At 39.4% G+C, this 19,154-nt stretch overlaps 1 protein-coding gene across 2 annotated transcripts in view; it reads right to left on the reverse strand.

Moving 5' to 3' along the window:
- LOC117430868 (dehydrogenase/reductase SDR family member 11) overlaps window positions 1-19,154 on the reverse strand; it is a 38,900-nt gene that overhangs the window by 17,723 nt on the left and 2,023 nt on the right. For both annotated transcript variants that reach the window (XM_034051416.3, XM_034051414.3), the window contains exon 2: window positions 833-1,042. In XM_034051416.3, the coding sequence (XP_033907307.1) occupies window positions 833-1,042 (210 nt within the window). The remainder of the gene's footprint in view (window positions 1-832; window positions 1,043-19,154) is intronic.

Raw genomic sequence — 19,154 nt, forward strand, 5'->3', positions numbered from 1 at the left:
CAGATTGTTTAGGGGGTGAAAATGTCTTGTAAAAGGCTTCTCATTTAAACTGTACAGTGCTACAGTGTCACTAAATGGATTTCATTGACCCATTTATGCAACTATCAGTTTATACAAAAGATTATATTACAGTACTGAATGCTTAATCACGTTAATGTATTCACTGTACTGTGTAACTTAAATTAACCATTAATTGGAAGTGTTGTCTATTTTTGTAGCGGTAACATCTTGACACATTTTTAAATGAGTTCTACAGCTTAATATACAACTAATTAAAGATGTGCTCCCAGTCGATAAATGCATTAGGCATCAGCATCAAGCCATAATAAAAAGGGGGTGGTGTTTGATTACAAAGGCTGTTTGATACAATGAAGGAAAAATGTGGGTTCCAGTTATCTTTAATTGGATTCCAGCTTCTATTAATTCTGGTGGCCACCAATTAGGACCAATTAGAAACCAATGCAATATTGCAATTTCAGTAAGAAAGGTCTCTAACCTTCCTGCTGAGTAGTGCTGGTATTTTAGTGCACATTTATTAATAGATAAATAGTTTAGTTATGCATACATTCATTTCACGCTTGAGATAGATTGGCCATCCTTATTAAAAAGCTTATCATGGTATTTGTGCTTTTCCCTACGGCTATTACTATGCATTTTGAATAGTTTACCCTGGTTTGCCATGTTTTTTAATATGCCATATCTTTCTGGGCTTTACATTGCTTACATATGCCTCAGCATGCTTTCGCTGTACTGAAATCCACGTTGACTTTGACTATGGGCAAGCTTTACAAGGGTAAAGCAGATCAGTTGTAGTAAGTAAAGGGATGCTCACGTCAATCATGTTCCTCCAGCCCTCGGTCTTGCCAGACAGCAGGGGCTCTGCTCGGGCCAGTCCGGCGTTGTTGATGCACACGTCCACCCCCTGGTGCAGGGTCTTGATGGCTGAGAACATGGACAGGATCTCCTCCTCGTTGGACAGGTCACACTTGTAGGGAATCAGGGTCCCGGTATAGCCGGCACTCTGGCACTCCGCCGCCAGCTTCTGAGGGGGCGACAAAGCAAAACAAGAGAGACGTCAAGGGACTTGTGGACTTACTCCACGTTCCCTGCATGACGTTTCCTGCTGGAACACAAGAAATGATTGAGCGTAACGTGTCACAGAACACCCTGCAGCGTTTAGAGGAAATGTACAACCTGCGCTGTACCCAAGCACTGGATTTGAAACAGAATCCCAGCGTGGCTGCAGGAGGGAGCGTGATCTGGAAACACTGCGATATTTTTAGGTGAAATGTTCTCTCTTTCTTGGCAAACAGTTAAGAAATGTACTCCCCAGCTGACCCATAATGTGTTTAAATAAATAAATATAATGCTCGAACAGTGCAGGAACAGGAATAAGACTCCTTTTTCACTGTACTGTACAGCAATCCATATTTAAGCTAACAGCAGGAGTCAGGTATAATTAACATTATTTTCACATGCTTGGGTAACAGCAAGAAAAAAAACAAAACACAAAACAAAACTGGTCTGTAAATTTTGATAACTGCTGAGAAACCAAACATTACACTACAGTACTACTATTACTGCAGAAGTAAACTATATTTATAATGTCTAAGTCATATAAGCTTGTAATGAATAACCAAAGGTCAACGTCAGTACCAACAATTGTGTGGCTCCAGTGTGCCTGGGGCCATCTCAGGAAAGTGCATCAACTTTTCTTTTACGCCCTCCCTCTCCTACAGAACTGTTCAGCAGCAAAGTCAACCACAGAATTAATTTTAATTCAAAGATCTCTATCTTGGGCAGGGAAGCAAGTGAAGGGACTTTAGGGAGGTTACTATTTCTTTACTCCCATTAAGGCAAAAGATACATCTGAAATGTGAAAACCGCGCGGCCCTCCCTTTGAAATCAGATAAACTGAAGACATCGGTTTCTAAAAACAACCCTAGACTTCGCAGACGTAGTTCTTTTCTCCCCCCCCCCCCACACACACATACCCCCCCACCACACACATACACAAACACCCACACACACACACAGCCCTGAAGGTAAGCCGTGCTTAAAACTGGTTGAAGCTGAAAGCTCCATTTTTTTATGAAAACATAATTCCTTAGTCTCGGTTTCATTCATTCACAGTTTGGCTTTCTATGAAGTCCACTTTATCAGAAAACAGTTCACTTTGTTATACTTCCATTGGTAATTTTGTGGGCAAAATGCACCAAATTAGTGATTTTGTAGTTTCTTTGATTACATGATGTTAAATAAAATATCTAAATTATGTTCATATAGTTTTTTTTAGTTTTTTCTTAAAATATGTCTCAGTCCTAAAATGCTAGGTGATGCAAAACTTTTGGCCAGAGCTGAAACAGTGCAGTTTACACTGGATGGTGCAAACCTGCACACTGGAGTCCACAGCCTGGACAGATTCTGTTCCAGATTCTTCTGCTAATGATTGGGGTTGTGCAAGGTAACTGTGATCCCAGGCTAAATGTGATTAGTACCTAAAATAGAGCTTTAATAGGATTTCAGAAGAGCTAGTCTCCCAATTAGTCCTGTGGATATCGAACTATTTAGACAAGATCATAATCTTAGCACAGCTTCCCCGAGCTCTTGAAATGTGTACAGTGGTGTCTATTTAAATGTATTTGTTTCAATGTTGGCAGAATCTGGCTCACAGATGGACAAGTAAGCGTTAAGTTTGTGTCCCTACAGCTACCTAAGCAATGCAAACCAACTGGACTGGCTTTCTGATAAAACAAAGTGCACCACCTCCTCTCCCTGTCTCTGTAAATGAAGAGTAGGTGGGGCTCGTATAGTTGAAATGTCAAGAGATGATTTGATTTCAGTCCTGGCATGTAGGATTCTCCAGACAAGCTCAAAGCAGCTCAAGTAAAAGCTGATTTAGAGATATGAGATCAACAGAACCACTTACAAATTATTACCAACATTGTAAAATAGAAATGGTGGTGTAAGAAATTAATGGCATTTGAAGCTACTGCAACAGACACAAAGGAATCAGATTTTAGAGAAAAAAAACAGAGGAGTGAATAATCACCCCGCCAGCAGCACTGCCTTGAAAAACAAGAGATGTCGACCTGCAGTTTCAGGATTTCTCTGGGAGCTCTAATGGGAAGCAGTGCCGAGCCCCTGACAGTGCGGCAGCCTACGGCACAGAGTGGCGGTCACATGATGTCTGGCTTGTGAAGCACCAGACGGAGGATGCGAGTGCATGCCAGGTCCCATGTGGCTCCCACACAGCGATGTGACATTTCGGCTGGTACAGGAAGCGCTCCGATTGGGCACAATTGCCACAGTTTATGAATAAGGAGGAACCTGCTGTAATCTTCAGTCTAACACCACGATTTGATGTCTTAAAATAGCTCAGCTGTCAGATGCTCTGATAAATCATTACAGAGATGCAGAGGCTTGCTTCTGCTGGCTTTTTTTGGCATTGTAGGGGTTGAACAAAAGAAAAACACCTGTGACATGCAGAACACACGTGTGTTTAACTGGGGTGTCACGGACATGGTATTTGCTATGTAAATGCAATATGCAAGGGCTGCATCTCCCTGCACAGATACTTCATCTCCTGCATTAAGTTTGGTGCAGACTAACAGAAATTTGAGATAGATGCATCAGAAATGTTATTAATTTAAGCAGTATTTGAAATGCACACTAGCCCTACACCCAGTCCTGGGTTTCAGAACGCCCCTTGTGTAGATACATTATTAAAAAAGAGTTTGAACAAATCAGGTAAATGTGCTCTGCACTGATCAGAGTTATCACAAATCAGTCTGTAGGTTTACCAATATGAGTTGTTCATATTGGAACAAGTTATTTTTACATCAAACCCCCGGCTGCTGATCACTTACAACACACTTAGCTGAATACTGAAACCCAGGCGCTGGGGTACTGCTAGCTGCAAGCCATGATGTTAAGCGAATAAAACCTTCTGAAACCTAATGTGTTCCTACACTTACTGGGCAGTGTTATAGCAACGTGGCAAATCTCATTTACGACACAATGGAGAGTTCTAAGCTCAAAACAAGGACAACACACACACACACACACACACACACACACACACACACACACCAGCATGTGGATGGCAGCCTGACAAAGGTTAGCTCTGAAACCCCACCAAGACTGCATTAATACTTCCAGAGTTCAGGTATTACCTGCCTTTACAGACAGAGCTGACTGTGCGCACAGCTCAGAACACGGAGAGGCTGGGCACTTCACAGGCAAGAGGCTTACTGCCAGGACCACAGTGCTGTAACTAGGGAGGCTGTCCCCAGGGAACAATCCACAATGACAGGGTGCCCTTTCAGGCTGGCAGGGGCTCAATACACTCAGAGAGAGAGAGAGAGAGAGAGAGAGAAGAGAAGAGAAGAGAAGAGAAGAGAGATGTGTGGCTATTCAGTGCAGTGTAAGAGTGTTTCAAAGCGCTTTCATTTCTTATTGGCTCCAACTGCCTCAACCTCCCTGAGGGACTCCATTTATAATGCCGCAGCCAAAGGGCAGGCAGTAAGGCTGGCATATGCAGACCAGGGCTTGCCCCTTAGGACTACAGTAAGTAACAACTATCCAAGTAACACACTGGTAGAGTACATAACCCTGGCCACTGCAGTAAATACCAAATCAGAGATGTCAGCATGCTGAAAAAGTACTGCAGATCACCATGCATGCAGAGCATGTATAGACGAGTGTAACGGGCAGTGCTGTGCGATACACTGCCATTACAGATCCTGTCCGGTCTTCTGTCGGGGAGATGAGATGAGGTTAAAAGCTCCAAAAAGGAGCTGTCACTTGAGTTCAGATTCTGCTCTTAGTTATTTGTTTATTTAGCAGACTTAGTTCTAGATGTCTGCCCTAGACTTATACAACCCAAGCTAAATCATCCAAAGTGTCATTTTAGAAGCAAGGCAGACATCTACAATAAAAACATAAGATCTGAGAAATGCAATCACAACAGAACACTATACAAAAATAATTATTTTTTGTTCAATGGCGAAATCAAAATGCGTCTTGCTTCGGAATTGAGAATCTAGAGTTATTTATTATTTCTGGAATATAAAATCGCTCGTAAGCGCTGGTAATGAAATAACTTCCTCCTATTATCTTTACTTCCCCAGCACCTTGAATGCACATTTTAATTTGAGCTGTCAGAATGGATTTCTGTCTTCATTACTGCATCCACTGAAGAGAGGTAATGAGGTAATAAAACATGTGACCAGGCAGGATACTGCAGAGATTATAGTCCAACTCATTTCTGAAGCAAAGGAAGAACACTGTGTAGCAATGGTAACCTCCACAACCTGTAAATTAATGGACAAAAAAAACCAAAAGCAAGCCTACTGTAGCTGATATAAAAACGCTCAACTCACAGCTAAATACCGAATGCTGCAGTTTTTATAAAATAAGATAAACAGAGCGCCCTTTAAATAATAAAGCCTTTATTTGTAGACACTTCATTCCAGGATACATAAAATGGCAATCACCAACTGATTGAAATGCACGAGACAGAAACTACAGAAAAAAAACTAGATTATATAAGTATATAACACACCAATCCCTGCAATGACATCAATCATATTTTAGGGCTGTGTTTTTTTACACAGTAAAAAATGGTTTATTTCACTGTCTAAAAATGGGTATTTCAAGATATTTCACTATTAAACGTAGGCACTAAAGCAGAAAAAAATAGCGTTGTCACATTCACCATTTGTGATAAGCATGAAAAAAATACAGCCTTAATCATATTCCATACAGGAATAGGAATTTTCCTTGCACAGATCTATAAAAGTACTTCGGAAAATTTGAGATTTTTTTATGGCATGTTGTAAACTTTATTCTCTGTGATTTCCTTGCATGTCTTAAAAACCTCTCAGTTCTCATCAATACCATGTTACACCTGTGGTGTAAGTCATCAATCAGAACCACCTTATATTTATTGTTGACCTAATCTTCCTGGAGATAACGCACTATTTAGAGAGCGCTGTATAATCTGCACTTTGGGGTGTGTGGCAGGGCAGATCCCTGCCTGGAAAAAAATGTGTTGGTGGTTGGCAGGTATTACCAGGTTTTACCTGCCAACCACCAACTCATTTTTTCCAGGCAGTGATCCGCCCTGCCATAGGTGCTTGTCGTAAAACTATAAAAAAATTATTATAATCCTGAGCTGCACAAGGAGTCTCTTGTAACATGTCCCCAATCAAGTCTTTTCTGTTTTGCTTCAATACTTGAAGTACACTTTCTTTAAGAATCCCATATCATTTGAAGGAAACAGTAAACCAGTGAATGGAAGTTCTGCCAGTAAACAGGAGCATGACAGTTATGCAATGCTGTGAAGTCCACCATTTTCCATTAAGTGGTAAGAGGAGCCAGAACCCAGGCACGAGGCGAGTGAATTATCTTCACGGCGCACCTTAACCCCTTCACAAACCTTTTTTCTGAACTTTCCATTTTACCGACAGATCTATTAAAATCCTATTAGCAGCCCCTTTACCTTGAGATAGATGATTCGTGCAGGGACACATGATACTTTCATTGACGTAAAAATGGATTTAAACGCTGAAAGCTTTTAGTGCAAAACACATGCGGCTGAACAGGTTAGTATTGATGAATGAAAGAAACTAATTATCAATTGGAGTCTTGAACGGCGGCTTTTGATTTTTCCAGGTGGATGTTTTTATATCAGGAATGTCCTTATAAAAATAAGAAAGTCCTCATAAAACTGCCTGCCATTCAATTTCATAAAAATGCAGAGGGCATAATGGTTTACATTTCCAGGTGGCTCTATAATATAGGACTGAATTAACTTGTTGTTTATGGCACTGCCATATCTGCAATTTTAATTATGGTGCAGCTAGCCATACAATTTACACAGTGTTATTAAATAAGTGCATACAGTTATTACAATTAAAATGTAATCCTCACTTTAGCAATGGGTTTGGCCGTGCCATATATTTGATTGATTTAATTCCAAATTATGAAAATATTAAGAATTCCAATTTGATTAGGCTAAAAAAAAAAGCCTGTAAAAAAAATTATCACTTGGCTGAAGTTATAAAATGACCACTTGTCATAACAGCTCATCATGCTTTATTAATATCAGGAGTAGAGTTACAGGCTCCTAAAATAACAAGAACAAACAGCTGGAAGCTTGCAGGAGTCAGTGTGTGCTGCAGGTGATCCCTGTGTATCGAAGCTCAAACACATCTCCAAGGATGTGGTAATGCAGTGGGGTGAGCCTGAAGACAGTTGTCCAGAGTGCTTGTAAGCATGATTGATGGTCCCCACTGATATTTAAAACTGGTGACAAGGGCACTTTGAGTTTCCAGTTACAATAACACAGTCAGGTGGAGTCCAGCCCTTCGAAGAGGATGAGTGGTCTACAAGTCATAGGGAGGAGCAGGCCTCTGTCCCTTCTGTCAGGCCGCACTCAAGCTGTCCTAATGGGGCTGTGCATCACAAGAAAGACAATCCCATCAAAGTTGAGGGACAATGGCACTGGCTACTGATGGACACATCGCTACCCCCTATAAAGGGCAACTGACCTGAACACCTCCTGTCTTCTCTCAAGCCAATTGTAACAGGGGTGACCCTGCGCACCGCAAGTGAGCATCTTAACTAACATGCAGAAGAGCCGGGCTGGTCTGCATTCGTGGTTTAAGAGCTTTTAAACTCATCTCACCGACAGGGAACAGAATCTGTAACGGCACACAGCACTGCCCGTTACACAATCATGCCGAATTGTATAGTGGTTTTGTGATAAACATGTGTTAGGTTGAGACTGCCAACACACGTTTCACTTGGAACGTGATTTCCGATTTGAAACCAGGCCTCCAGAGGAAGGTGAATTAGCCTACACTTACTGTACTGTAGCTGCATTTGTTATTTAGTGGAGGGTGGTTTTAAAAAGGTTACCTGACAGACACAGCCTAAAAGTCAATTGATAGTTCCTGTTGTCACAAATGCTAAACATGTTTCACTAGACAACGTAAATCAAAACATTACAGTGTGTAAGCTACAGCAGGATCCTTAGAGTAACCACTGAAGCAGAAAAAATGCTCTGTATTAATCTGTATTCATTTTTAAGGAAGGTAAAAGAAAACAAGATAGCTCTGTGGGTTACACACACATCCTCCTTTAACGGAGCGTGCAGAGGCTTAATGAAGACTATGCTTAATAAAAACGCATCTAAAATTCCTCAAGGGCTATTATTGTTTTAATTCAGCTTGATTTAAAAATGTTAAATCTATTTCAGGAGCCTTCAAAACAAATAATCAAAATATATTAAAATCAGGTGTTGAGAGGGAGAGCAAAAAATATTCGACTAGGGTCGACTCAACTGCATTCCTCATTAAAAAACACTTTTGACTTCCATCCCAGCCGATTTCAGCAAGAACAGTAGAAAATGAATATATTTTTCAAAGCTGAACTGCCCGGTCTTATTATTCTCCACTCTAGTCATGGATTTCAATATCATGTTGTCATTACAATGAGCGGCTTTCATCTGAAATAGGGCAGCTTTCAACACATATCAGCTTCAAATGCTTCACTGTAGTTTTGTTTTCCCAATAATTACAAAGGGATGTTTTTTTCTTTTCTTCATCAAACTTCAAACCGGCCATCTTGTTTTATTTACTGTTCCAGTCACTCTAATAACAGGATCACTAATGCAAACTTTTGGGTATATCTTAAGGCAGTAATAACAACTGGAATTCATTTTAGGGGAAATTGGACAGTGTCTACAAGACTGAATCCTTTTCATTACCGGAACGTTAAGGATTTCATGTTATCAGAGATGAAAAAAGCATGCGAAATATAGAAGTTTTTATACAGAAGTAACTACAGTATACAGTGCAAGGTAATGGATTTTATATTCTGTTTTTATTCATAGTCCAGTCCCTACACACACTAGTTTGTACATTTGCAGTCTACACTTCATATTGGAGTCAGAGTCATTCTTTATGGGTTATTGGAGTAGTTACCAACATTCAAAGAGGTTAAAGTTTAAACATGTTTAAAATCCTAGGGAATTAAACAGCACAGTAAGTTTAATGAAATCCAGGTTTTTTTCTACATGCTTGACCGAACCATATTTTCCCAATGAACTGCTTGATCTAATTATTGCTGGGGTTTCTCAGTGCACGACACTGTCAGAAATACTATAATCCCGCAGGACTTTTGAGTCAGTTTTTATTAGATTTCCTTCAAGGGGGGGATTTGAAATGTCTCAAAACCATTTTGGCGGGTACTGGGAAAAGGCTGTTACAGTGTCAATACGTACATGACTGCTTTATCAGTGCAGTGTTTGGATTTGCAGCTGTACTTTTATTACATTTTAAAATATAGTGAAGAATGATAGATGTGTGAAAAACATTATACCACCATCAAATGCACAAATTCATAAAATCCAAACTAATCTTTTATTTCTGTAACTATGGAGATTTTTTTTTTTTGTATACAGCTTGTTGTCTTTTACGTGCTTAAAAGTAGCATGCTGTATTGTCATGTTAAAATGGGGTGAAGGGGGGGTCATTTTATTTCCAACAAAATTCAACAAAAGCCAAATATGTTCAAGTGTACTTTCTATTGCATTTTCAAAAACCCTACCAAACCATTCAATAACAAAACCCAGGCAGCAAACCACCACCAACCAACATTCCCCGGTACTTCAAATGCTGCTGCTGAGTTGACTTTTGGGAACAAGATTAAAACTGTAAAACAAACAGAAATTAGTCAAATTAAAACAACTATACTAATTGCCCCAATATTAGAACCCCCCCCCCCCCCCCCACTATATTTTTGGTATAGCCGACGACATGCAGCAGAACTAGAAGATTAGCATGTTTGATCAGTCATACAGTACCTGTGTTGAATTTCATGACCAGCTTGTTTGTAATGTACAGTATGTGTTCCTCATACTGATATGAAGCTGAACTAGCTGGCAGGATTCTTCACACACTACAGTACTGTGCGATCCTGTTCTGGCTCTCACTGTTTTGAAACAGACTTTAAAGTTGTACGTGTAAAAAGCTGTCAGGATGTTAACAAAATGACAGGTACGTTGTAGCAACACGTGGGGACGTGTAACGTTATATTTTTCAGTACCCCGCTACTTAGTCTTTAAGGCCTTCTGCTTCAGGGTAAGAACTTTCGACAGGAATAGACCACCCTGAATTAAAAGGTGTTCTTGGGGAAAGCAGGAAGAGACAGGTCATACCAATTCTCCAAAGGATTTCAGCGCTGTAGTTATCATAACACACTTTGGAAAAAAGGTCATTCCTCTGTTAATTCCATTTCCTAAGTTAGAACAGAGCTTGAATAGGTGAATATTGAATATTGACAATAAGGTTTCTAAGCTGTGGGGGGGGGGGGGGGGGGGGGGCATTATATTTACAAAGCTGGGCAACAAGGCAAACATATATGAAACACATATGAAAGTCAAGCAGACAATTGTTCCAGCTAGTGCCTTCAAAGTGGGAATAAAAACAAACCCTAGTTCTGAAGCACAATGCATCGTCTGAAGAAATAGTGCACCAATGCGTTATATTAAAGAAATGTATTTAAAGAAAACTGGATTGTGCAATAGGTTTTTACATGACCCCTAAAAAAAAACTGTAAGGCATTTGTGAAGTCATTAAAAACAATTATGTTTCTAAAAAAAAAGACACACTTGACTAAAGCTGTTAATACTCCCACTGCATGCATTTATCACATTGAGAGCACAGTCTATCAGCAATGCCATTTGAAGCCATATCTTCCATTCTTTCAATGGTTACGGTTTTCAATCTAAAATGGTTGGATTTTACCATGACGAATGTCATCAACGTCCTTTTTTTATTTAAACATGTATACACAGTATAAGCTTCAGGCTAGTGGGGAGCAAGTAGACACTACAGAGAATGACAGAACTGACAGTCAGGCAACGTTGCACTGTCTCAGTAAATGAGAAGAAGGCTCCTGCTTCATGTCAGTTTAGCAATGAGAAGTGGCATGCACTCTACCAGCGCAGGAGCAGCACAGGGACAGAGCTTGTGACAATAGCAACACTGATCTGACACCGTACAAGGTAAACGACTGAAGAGGCTGTAGGCTAGTTAGCTGGTTGTGACTCTCCTTCCAAAAACAAAAATGTGAAGGAGGCATTTCAAACCTGAGTGTTGCTGAACTTTGGTGACTAATAGCAACCCTGCATAGGTGACACACCACTGGAGTGCAGAATCAAAATTAATCAATGGATGAGAACAAAGCAATTTATTTAGTGTGCCCAATTATTTTACCCGATTGTCTCCCCAATTTAGACTGTCCAATCATTTTCCCCCTTCACCACAGCAATTCCCCACACAGCTAAGGAGAACTGAAGGTTCAGTGGGCGTCCTCTGATCCCACGACCAAGCCAGCTTCCTCTTTCACACCCAGGAACTCGAGAGAGGATGGCAGCAAGCTACCGACTTCTGGAAGACAAAGGCCAGCCCTGCTGGTGTCTGCTCTGAGCTCACTGGGCTCCTGGCCAGCAGGGTTCACTGTAGCACGATGAAGGGAAACAGTCCCTGACGGTTTTGTCTCCCTGTTCCACAGGAGTGCCAGAGCCAGTGCGACTCTCCCTTTGGGATCCCCAGCAAAGACCGGTGATTTCACACAGCCAGGGCACGAATTTAGAATAATCTTTAGCCTGGACATTCATTCGCAGCAATGAAAAGATACCTCAGATACATCTATGTGTAATAAAAAAGGGGTGATGAAAAAGCTGACGACCATGTACACCAGCATATGTACAGCAGGAAAAAGAAAACAAATCAATAGTTTAATAAAAATTAGAGAAGTGGGATTTAAGACCTAAGATGTTGTTAGGTAAGCAAATGTGGTGTTAGTATCACTGTTAAACATTTATTAAAATTAGACTGATTTACAGTATGTGGAAACACTTTATGTGCTCTGAAGATGCATATAAAAAAGTGCATGTACCTTCACCTACGGATGATTATACAACATGCTGTAAAACTATCAAATCCTGTGTATTTTTAAGTTATGCATTTCTTTTTAACTGTGTGTTAATGTATCTGAGTCCAGGAGGTGCTCTGTAGTTAGATATATAAATGCTGTAAATTTGAATTTCGTACTTTTTAATGTTTAAAATGAAGCTGGTACACATGCCTGAGCATGGCACTCAAAGGGCAATGCATTATCAGATGTCAGGACTGCCCAGTCCCTGACCACATTCCGGCGCCTCCTTAAGACTCACCTCTTCAAACAGCACCTGTAGAACTCCTCTGTTTGTATCCTGGGACCCTTTATGTAAATGTGCTTTATTTTGCTCTTATCTGCCCCCTATTTTACTGCATTTAATCCTGTAATTTAGAATACTGTAATCTGCCAAGTGTTTAACCTGTAGTACTTTGTATTTAATCACATCCTGATGTAACTATCACTATTTAATCATATCCTGATGTAACTATCACTTATCTGCTGTATTATTGAATTGTGGTTTGTCACACTTGAACAAAAGTTATTGTATTTCTTGCTCTCATTGTATTACTTGTATTGTAACACTTGAAATGTATTTGCTTACGATTGTAAGTTGCCCTGGATAAGGGCATCTGCTAAGAAATAAATAATAATAATAATAATTATCAACAGGGTATTTCCTTATCTAACTATTTAAGGACTTGTTTCCATGAGAAGCAGATACTGTAAGAATAGAGATAAGGACTGCATTGTTATATTGTGAACCTGTGCTATACGGGTCGATATGCAGGAGGTGGCTTATTCTAGTTTACTCCCCTTTTCTTTTGCTTTGATTTCGAATGCATATAATCTATATGGCTTCCTTAGTAAGCCCCTTTGTAAACTTTTACAAAACACATAAAGACAACTTTACAGCTGTAATACTGCAAGGTTTTTGCAATGCCCTTATCATTTAGTTTAACCTTTTCTTCATAATGTTAACGGGTATTGTATTAGAGATGAGGATCCATTGTTAAAAAGAAAAACTACTGGGGTAAAAATGAATTGTTTTGCCCTTTTAAATTTACAAGTAAAATGCTGTTGAAATATTATGATCAGTTTTGAAATTGGGGTTCGGGTCATTCCATTCCAGATCAGCAATTCCAGACCAACTTTCCTGGGTCCGAATCACAGAATGTGACAAGCCTATCATGGCATGGAAACGAGTCCATCAGACTGTAATCCCAACACCGCAGTGTCCTTGCATTGATGGAAGGTATATGTAGCTGCATGAATACAGGAGCGTGGATGCTTAAAAAAAGAGGGGGGTTGAAATGGTAATTGCGTGTAAATTTTCTTATGTCATACTTGCACAATTCAACAATGACTTGAGTTGATTCTGCATAAAAATGCATGACAATGTTGTTAAAACATTGATAAATCAGGTAGGAATGGTGCAGGATATTCACATGTTTTAAACAGGTTTTCTTCATATACCTGCAAATTGTGCCAAGTTACTTTATAACTAGCTGATAAGAGACGGAAATTTGAACAAGGCGGATATGACCTACATAAAAGTTAATGTTCATCCTTAATCTTTAATAAAATGGCAGGAATGGTTTACAAGTTAACAAAATATAACACAGATAACTGCTTTAACAATTGGTCAGGTTGGTGCAAATGTAAGGGCCAGTGTATTTTCACTGTGGACAACTTGCAGGCAAATTGCCCACTTCATAGTAAATGAATGAAAATCGGTTGTCCCAATACTGCTATAGGCTCAGTCGAGTCTATTAGGTAAGCCATAAAGAAAAGAGAAGGGCCGTTGAAAGTGCTGTTTCAGGATGATTTTCGTCCCTTTCTGCTCTGCTGAAGAATCGCTTGTAAAATGCCTAACCTCTCTGCTCAGTTTTGTATCCCAGCCCCAGTGTTTAACTGGCTGCGTGTCCTTCTACAATAAAGCTGCCGTGTCTCACAACAAACTATAATTCAACAGGGATAGTGTCCTGCCTCCAACCCCAACTGTACACTACTTAATCACAAACACAGACACTGTTGGCTTAATCAAATAATTTTAAATGTTTCAACACTCGAAATAAACAGCTCAGGACTTAACTTTTTCTTATTTCTATTTTGTTTGAAGTGAAGCAAACTGGGTAAATTTAATGAAGAAACAGAAGTACAAAAAACTCCTTAGGTAAACAATAAATCATTACACCCATACAAGAAGTAATGGTTCCTGCATGCTGCGTTTTCTCAATGGATGAATGTGTTCACTAAAAATGCTGTGTGTTCTCAATGGATGAATGTGTTCACTAAAAATGCTGTGTGTTAAACAACGTCACATAAACGGGACAAACTTACTAACCATTTACTCCAGGGCAAAGTTTGCATGCAGTTTTTTTCAAGAAGGAAAAACAAAACGTCATGTGGATGCTTCTTGCTAGTATACCCGTTCTACTATTCCTTAAAAATACAAATGCAAACTTTGCACAGGAGGGAATGGCTGGGGAATCCTGCCCAAAGCCCTATACGATACATACAGTACATGGTCTTTAAACAACGTGACACACATCAAGGAATCCCTCCGAGGTTATGAAGAGGGTGCCGGGGAAAGGTGGGCCATAGATGTGTTACAACACGCCAGTGCTGCTGTAGTTTTGATTTGTTGTGCGTATGAAATCAAACCACTGGAACTGAAAATCTTGGAAAATTCTCAAAGTAGGCAAATTAGCGATTGCCTCATTTAATGATGACTTTAATAGGCCTCACATGCAATTCATTTCAAATAGTAAGAGAAAAGAAACACATTGCCACAAATGGTAAAATGCGGGAGACTTTTTAGAAGTTGTTTAAGATGCCAATTTAAAGCACAAAGTGGTCAAACATTTTCACACGAGTGCCTGTTGTTTTTGCATCACTGATTACTGACCGGAAATTGAAATTCTGCAACATTACATTCACAAATGTTAAGACAAAATGGTATAAATACTTAAATGCATGGGCTTTTAAAAGTGTAGGATTACGCACAGTTACACAGTGTTATGTAACCCTTGTGTTATGTATGCTGCATTGTGTTACATTGAAATAAAGTGCTTTGAAAGAGTAAAGTGGAGCTGCCTCACAATTTGTATCAAGTTCAAAATTTTTTACCTGTTTAAAACAAAATGGAATATCACTGAGAACGTGACCGAGCAGCAGAAAATCGCTTGTGATCTCTGCTGTTACGTAGCGATTGGGAATCTCTTGCTGTTGTATTAGATTCCAAGAAAAAAAAAGTGATGCCCTCCTCTACTTTACAATTTTAGAAGCATTTCACAAGCTTGTTATTCATAACATAAACAGCCAGCAACTTTAAACATGCATTGGTTTTATTTTTAGCACAGCCTGAAGCGAGGTGTATCTAGAAACAACAGTATTAGCATTCTGGTCAAGTCAAGACCTCGTCCAAATTCATGAAATAACTCAACCAGCATAGGTCCTTCCTTTCTGCATACCAGTCAATGCCAGCATAACTCATCACTCACCCATGGCATTGTCTCTAGATAAATAATACTGACTACAGAATAATACACTGCAATCAGACTAGAATATAAACACAGAAGATGACCCTATAGGCAAAACACACACATATATGAGTTTTAGTTAGTTCTATTTTATCATGCTGTCTTGCTAATATAAGCTGACCTGGACTAAGTGCAGACACAGCAGTGTATTGCCAGGAAGACTAAAGGAAACTTGATCTTAAGTGGTAGATACCTGGATGGCTTCTATAAAAGGCACGTTTGTTGATCTAGCCCATTATGACGACCGACTAGAGCTAAAGAAACAAACAGATGGTGTATCAGTAATTGCAACAACAATAACAGCAAACGCCCCTGGCTGGACGGACCAGTTCTGCCTGATATCCCCATGGCAACACAGTCTAGGTGCTTTTCCAGCCCTGCCTCTGCATGCAAGTTACTGGGAGGTCATGTCACAAATAATCTCTCGACATCAGCGTGTAACTGAAAAGTCATCCCACCATGACTTCCCCTAAACTATGGTAAGCACACATTAGTCATACCACTTCCTCAGCCTGACCCTCCCTTCTTATTTCAGCGACATTATTGGTTTGAGTCACACGACTGCTTCCACTTATTAACCTTATTAAAAGGCTGAGTTGCTAGTAAATTGAATGATAAGAACATATCGTGCATAACGTATGTCACTGAAATTTGATTACCTTGTGGTTGAATTAAGGGAAATGTTTCCGAAATGAATAAAATGAATATTTGCTTTCCATGAACCCACTAAGAAATGAGTTTATAATATTACGCAGTGGCAATTTGACTGCAGAATTAATCCTGTAGATGGTAATCCCAAGCACTCCGCAGCAGCTGTAAAGGCCAGTTCTGGTCAACTGATCCATCAGGAAGCGTGATCTATACGGGTGTTTCAACTTAACCAGTACGTCCTGACGTCTTTCAACGCTATGAAGCTGAGTGTGTATAACATAGCTGTCTTCTTACAGTAATGCAAGGCTTTACGTCATTGATTAAACCATTTGGCCACTCCCTTATTCCTGTTCATTGAAGTTAAAACAATATTTATCTAAATCATTGATCTATTGGGTGATCTTTGATCAAACATTTGAAATAAATAAATAAGGAAGTACAGCTATGGCCAAAAGCCTAGCATCACCCTATAGAATGAACATATTTTGCTTCATAAAGTCGAATGAAACCTGCTGAATAATGTTAACATCCTGAATTACACACCGCTTTGTAGTTTTCCATATACTTAATGAAAAACTGACAAATTAAAAAATGTGACATTTTAAAATCTAACATGAAATACTGTACTACTATTATAGCTATTATGATTTTCAAATTCTGAAATTAATTTGCCCAGCAACTTTGCATTTTAGCATGCTATTCCATAGGCACACACTCAATGTGTACTTTCAATTGAACATGTACAGTTTAATCAGTGAAGAGAGGACGCATACCTTACAAACACACAGCATCTTCCACCAAACAATTAAATACCACAGTAATTACCCGGACTTTTTGAAAATAATTAAACAGGTTTAAGCCTGCAGGGTTTTTGTTATTCTGCCTAAAATGAAATTGAGTAATTAACCATCAGAAAGAGAACATCAGCATCAGTAAAGAGAAAAAGCATCAATTGAGTTTCTAGAACAAAGGGAATACTGTCTGCCTATACGACTCCCTCTTGAACTGGAGGCTTTGTTTGCAGAAGCCCAATGACTGTTTAAATGATATATGGATGATGGTACAGAAAGCAGCGGCTGAATAGCTGTGATGGAGGAAGCAATTGTGAAGACATAGCTTTTTAATATAGAGTGATAGACAATGCATTAAATTGCTATATAGGATGACAAAAAATGTAAATATGTGACCATCAATGTCACATATTATTAATACAACACATTCACATTTTTCTTTATTTCACAAAAATAAAATGGAGCCACCTTGGCTCCCTGTCTTCTGCAGATTTATAATCTAACTTAAAAATGAATTCTGCTAGCACTGAAACTATATTCCTTTACACTTCAGAAATCTAAACCTAGTTCATTTGTAGCACCAATAAATACGTCACGTGCTGTACAGTATGTGATATTTCTGACTGATGTATTGCTTATGTTCACTTCCTGCAGTGTTGCAGGGGGGACAGGTTAGTGGTTGCACTCTGGTGTACCAGCTGCACTTAGAGAGATGACATGCTTGAGAACCCTTTTGAGGGCTCAGGGTTGCTAAACATTTTTAAGAAGTCACCAGGATGTGAGGAGTGAAACAGAAATTGATATGCAAAGTGATTGTAAACAACAAGACGAGTTCAATAGTTTAGATAACTGTGACAGTTCATCCCTGTGCTAGGCTGCTCTTTAACACAGAAGGGAGCAGAGTCACAGTCAGTATTACTCATTAATGAAGGGATGAGCAGTCTCCCCCATTCTGGAGCCAGTGTGATAACACTATCAATAGTAGTATAGTAAACCTTACCCACCCTGTAAGGTTCCTCTGTTTTCCAGTATTGACTGGAGTTGATAGCTTACAGTGGAAATCTGTTACACTGAGCATTAGAAATAAGTGAGCAATAACAACCAAATCCACCAGGCTTTATTACTCACTGCTGGCTACCTTTTCAACCTAGGGAACATGCTATCACAATGAAACATGTACAGACTTGTAAGGAGCACTACTTGTGTTGTGTGAGCACTGCTCCGCTGTGTCCCTGGATCACACTAACCCTGAATGAACCCAGTCCCAGCGCGTCCATCTGCAGCAGGATTACAGCGGTTTCTGATGCTGCTCCAGCATTAATCTGTAACAGCAGGCTTTGTGTATTGGTGGCATTGCTTCTGCTTGATTCAGCAGAACCCCAGTAAGTCATGCAGGAACACTTTTGGGCTGGTGCTTTCGCCAGTGTGCAGCGTCTGTTTCCACTTGCAGGCAAACCATCCAGAACTTTAAAACCTTCAGTGAGAATTATAAACTGAAACTATAAATCAACGGAACTAGCTGAAACATTGGTCTATTGACTTTGGTTTCTTATAGTTACCCTCGCTTAATCAACCCTGCCATGCAACTTTCATGAAGCCCATTCCACTGCTGTTGTCACGGCTAGCTAGCATCTCTCTTACTCCTATCCTTCCTGTTACCTTATATTGGCCAGTATAGAATGAAATGGGGCAACTAGTAAACCATTGAGAACCACCGTTCTGGACTAATGTGTTTCCACTGTAGGAGATTAAGCGGTTAAAGAGACTGGGGGTGGAGTTTCTCCTTTTTTATATAATGTTGTAGGATAACACTCAATGTCCTTAATAAGTTCAAATAAAGCAGTGGGTTTGTGAAGACTATTATTATTATTATTATTTATTTCTTAGCAGACGCCCTTATCCAGGGCGATTTACAGTTGTAAACAAAAATACATTTCAAGAATCACAGTACAAGTATTAATACAATTAAGAGCAAGATAAAATACAATGACTTCGGTTCTAGCAAGTACAAGTATGACACAATATGATTCAATAACGGAGCAGATAACAGTGTCAGTGATAGTTACTTCAGGATATAATTAAATACAAAATACTACAGATTAAATAACACTTGTGACAGATTACAGTACTCTAAAGTACAGGATTAAATTCAGTAATATAAGGAGCAGATAAGAGCAAGTAAAGCGAATTTAAG

Source organism: Acipenser ruthenus, chromosome 26, assembly GCF_902713425.1.
Source record: "Acipenser ruthenus chromosome 26, fAciRut3.2 maternal haplotype, whole genome shotgun sequence".
NCBI lineage: Eukaryota > Metazoa > Chordata > Actinopteri > Acipenseriformes > Acipenseridae > Acipenser > Acipenser ruthenus.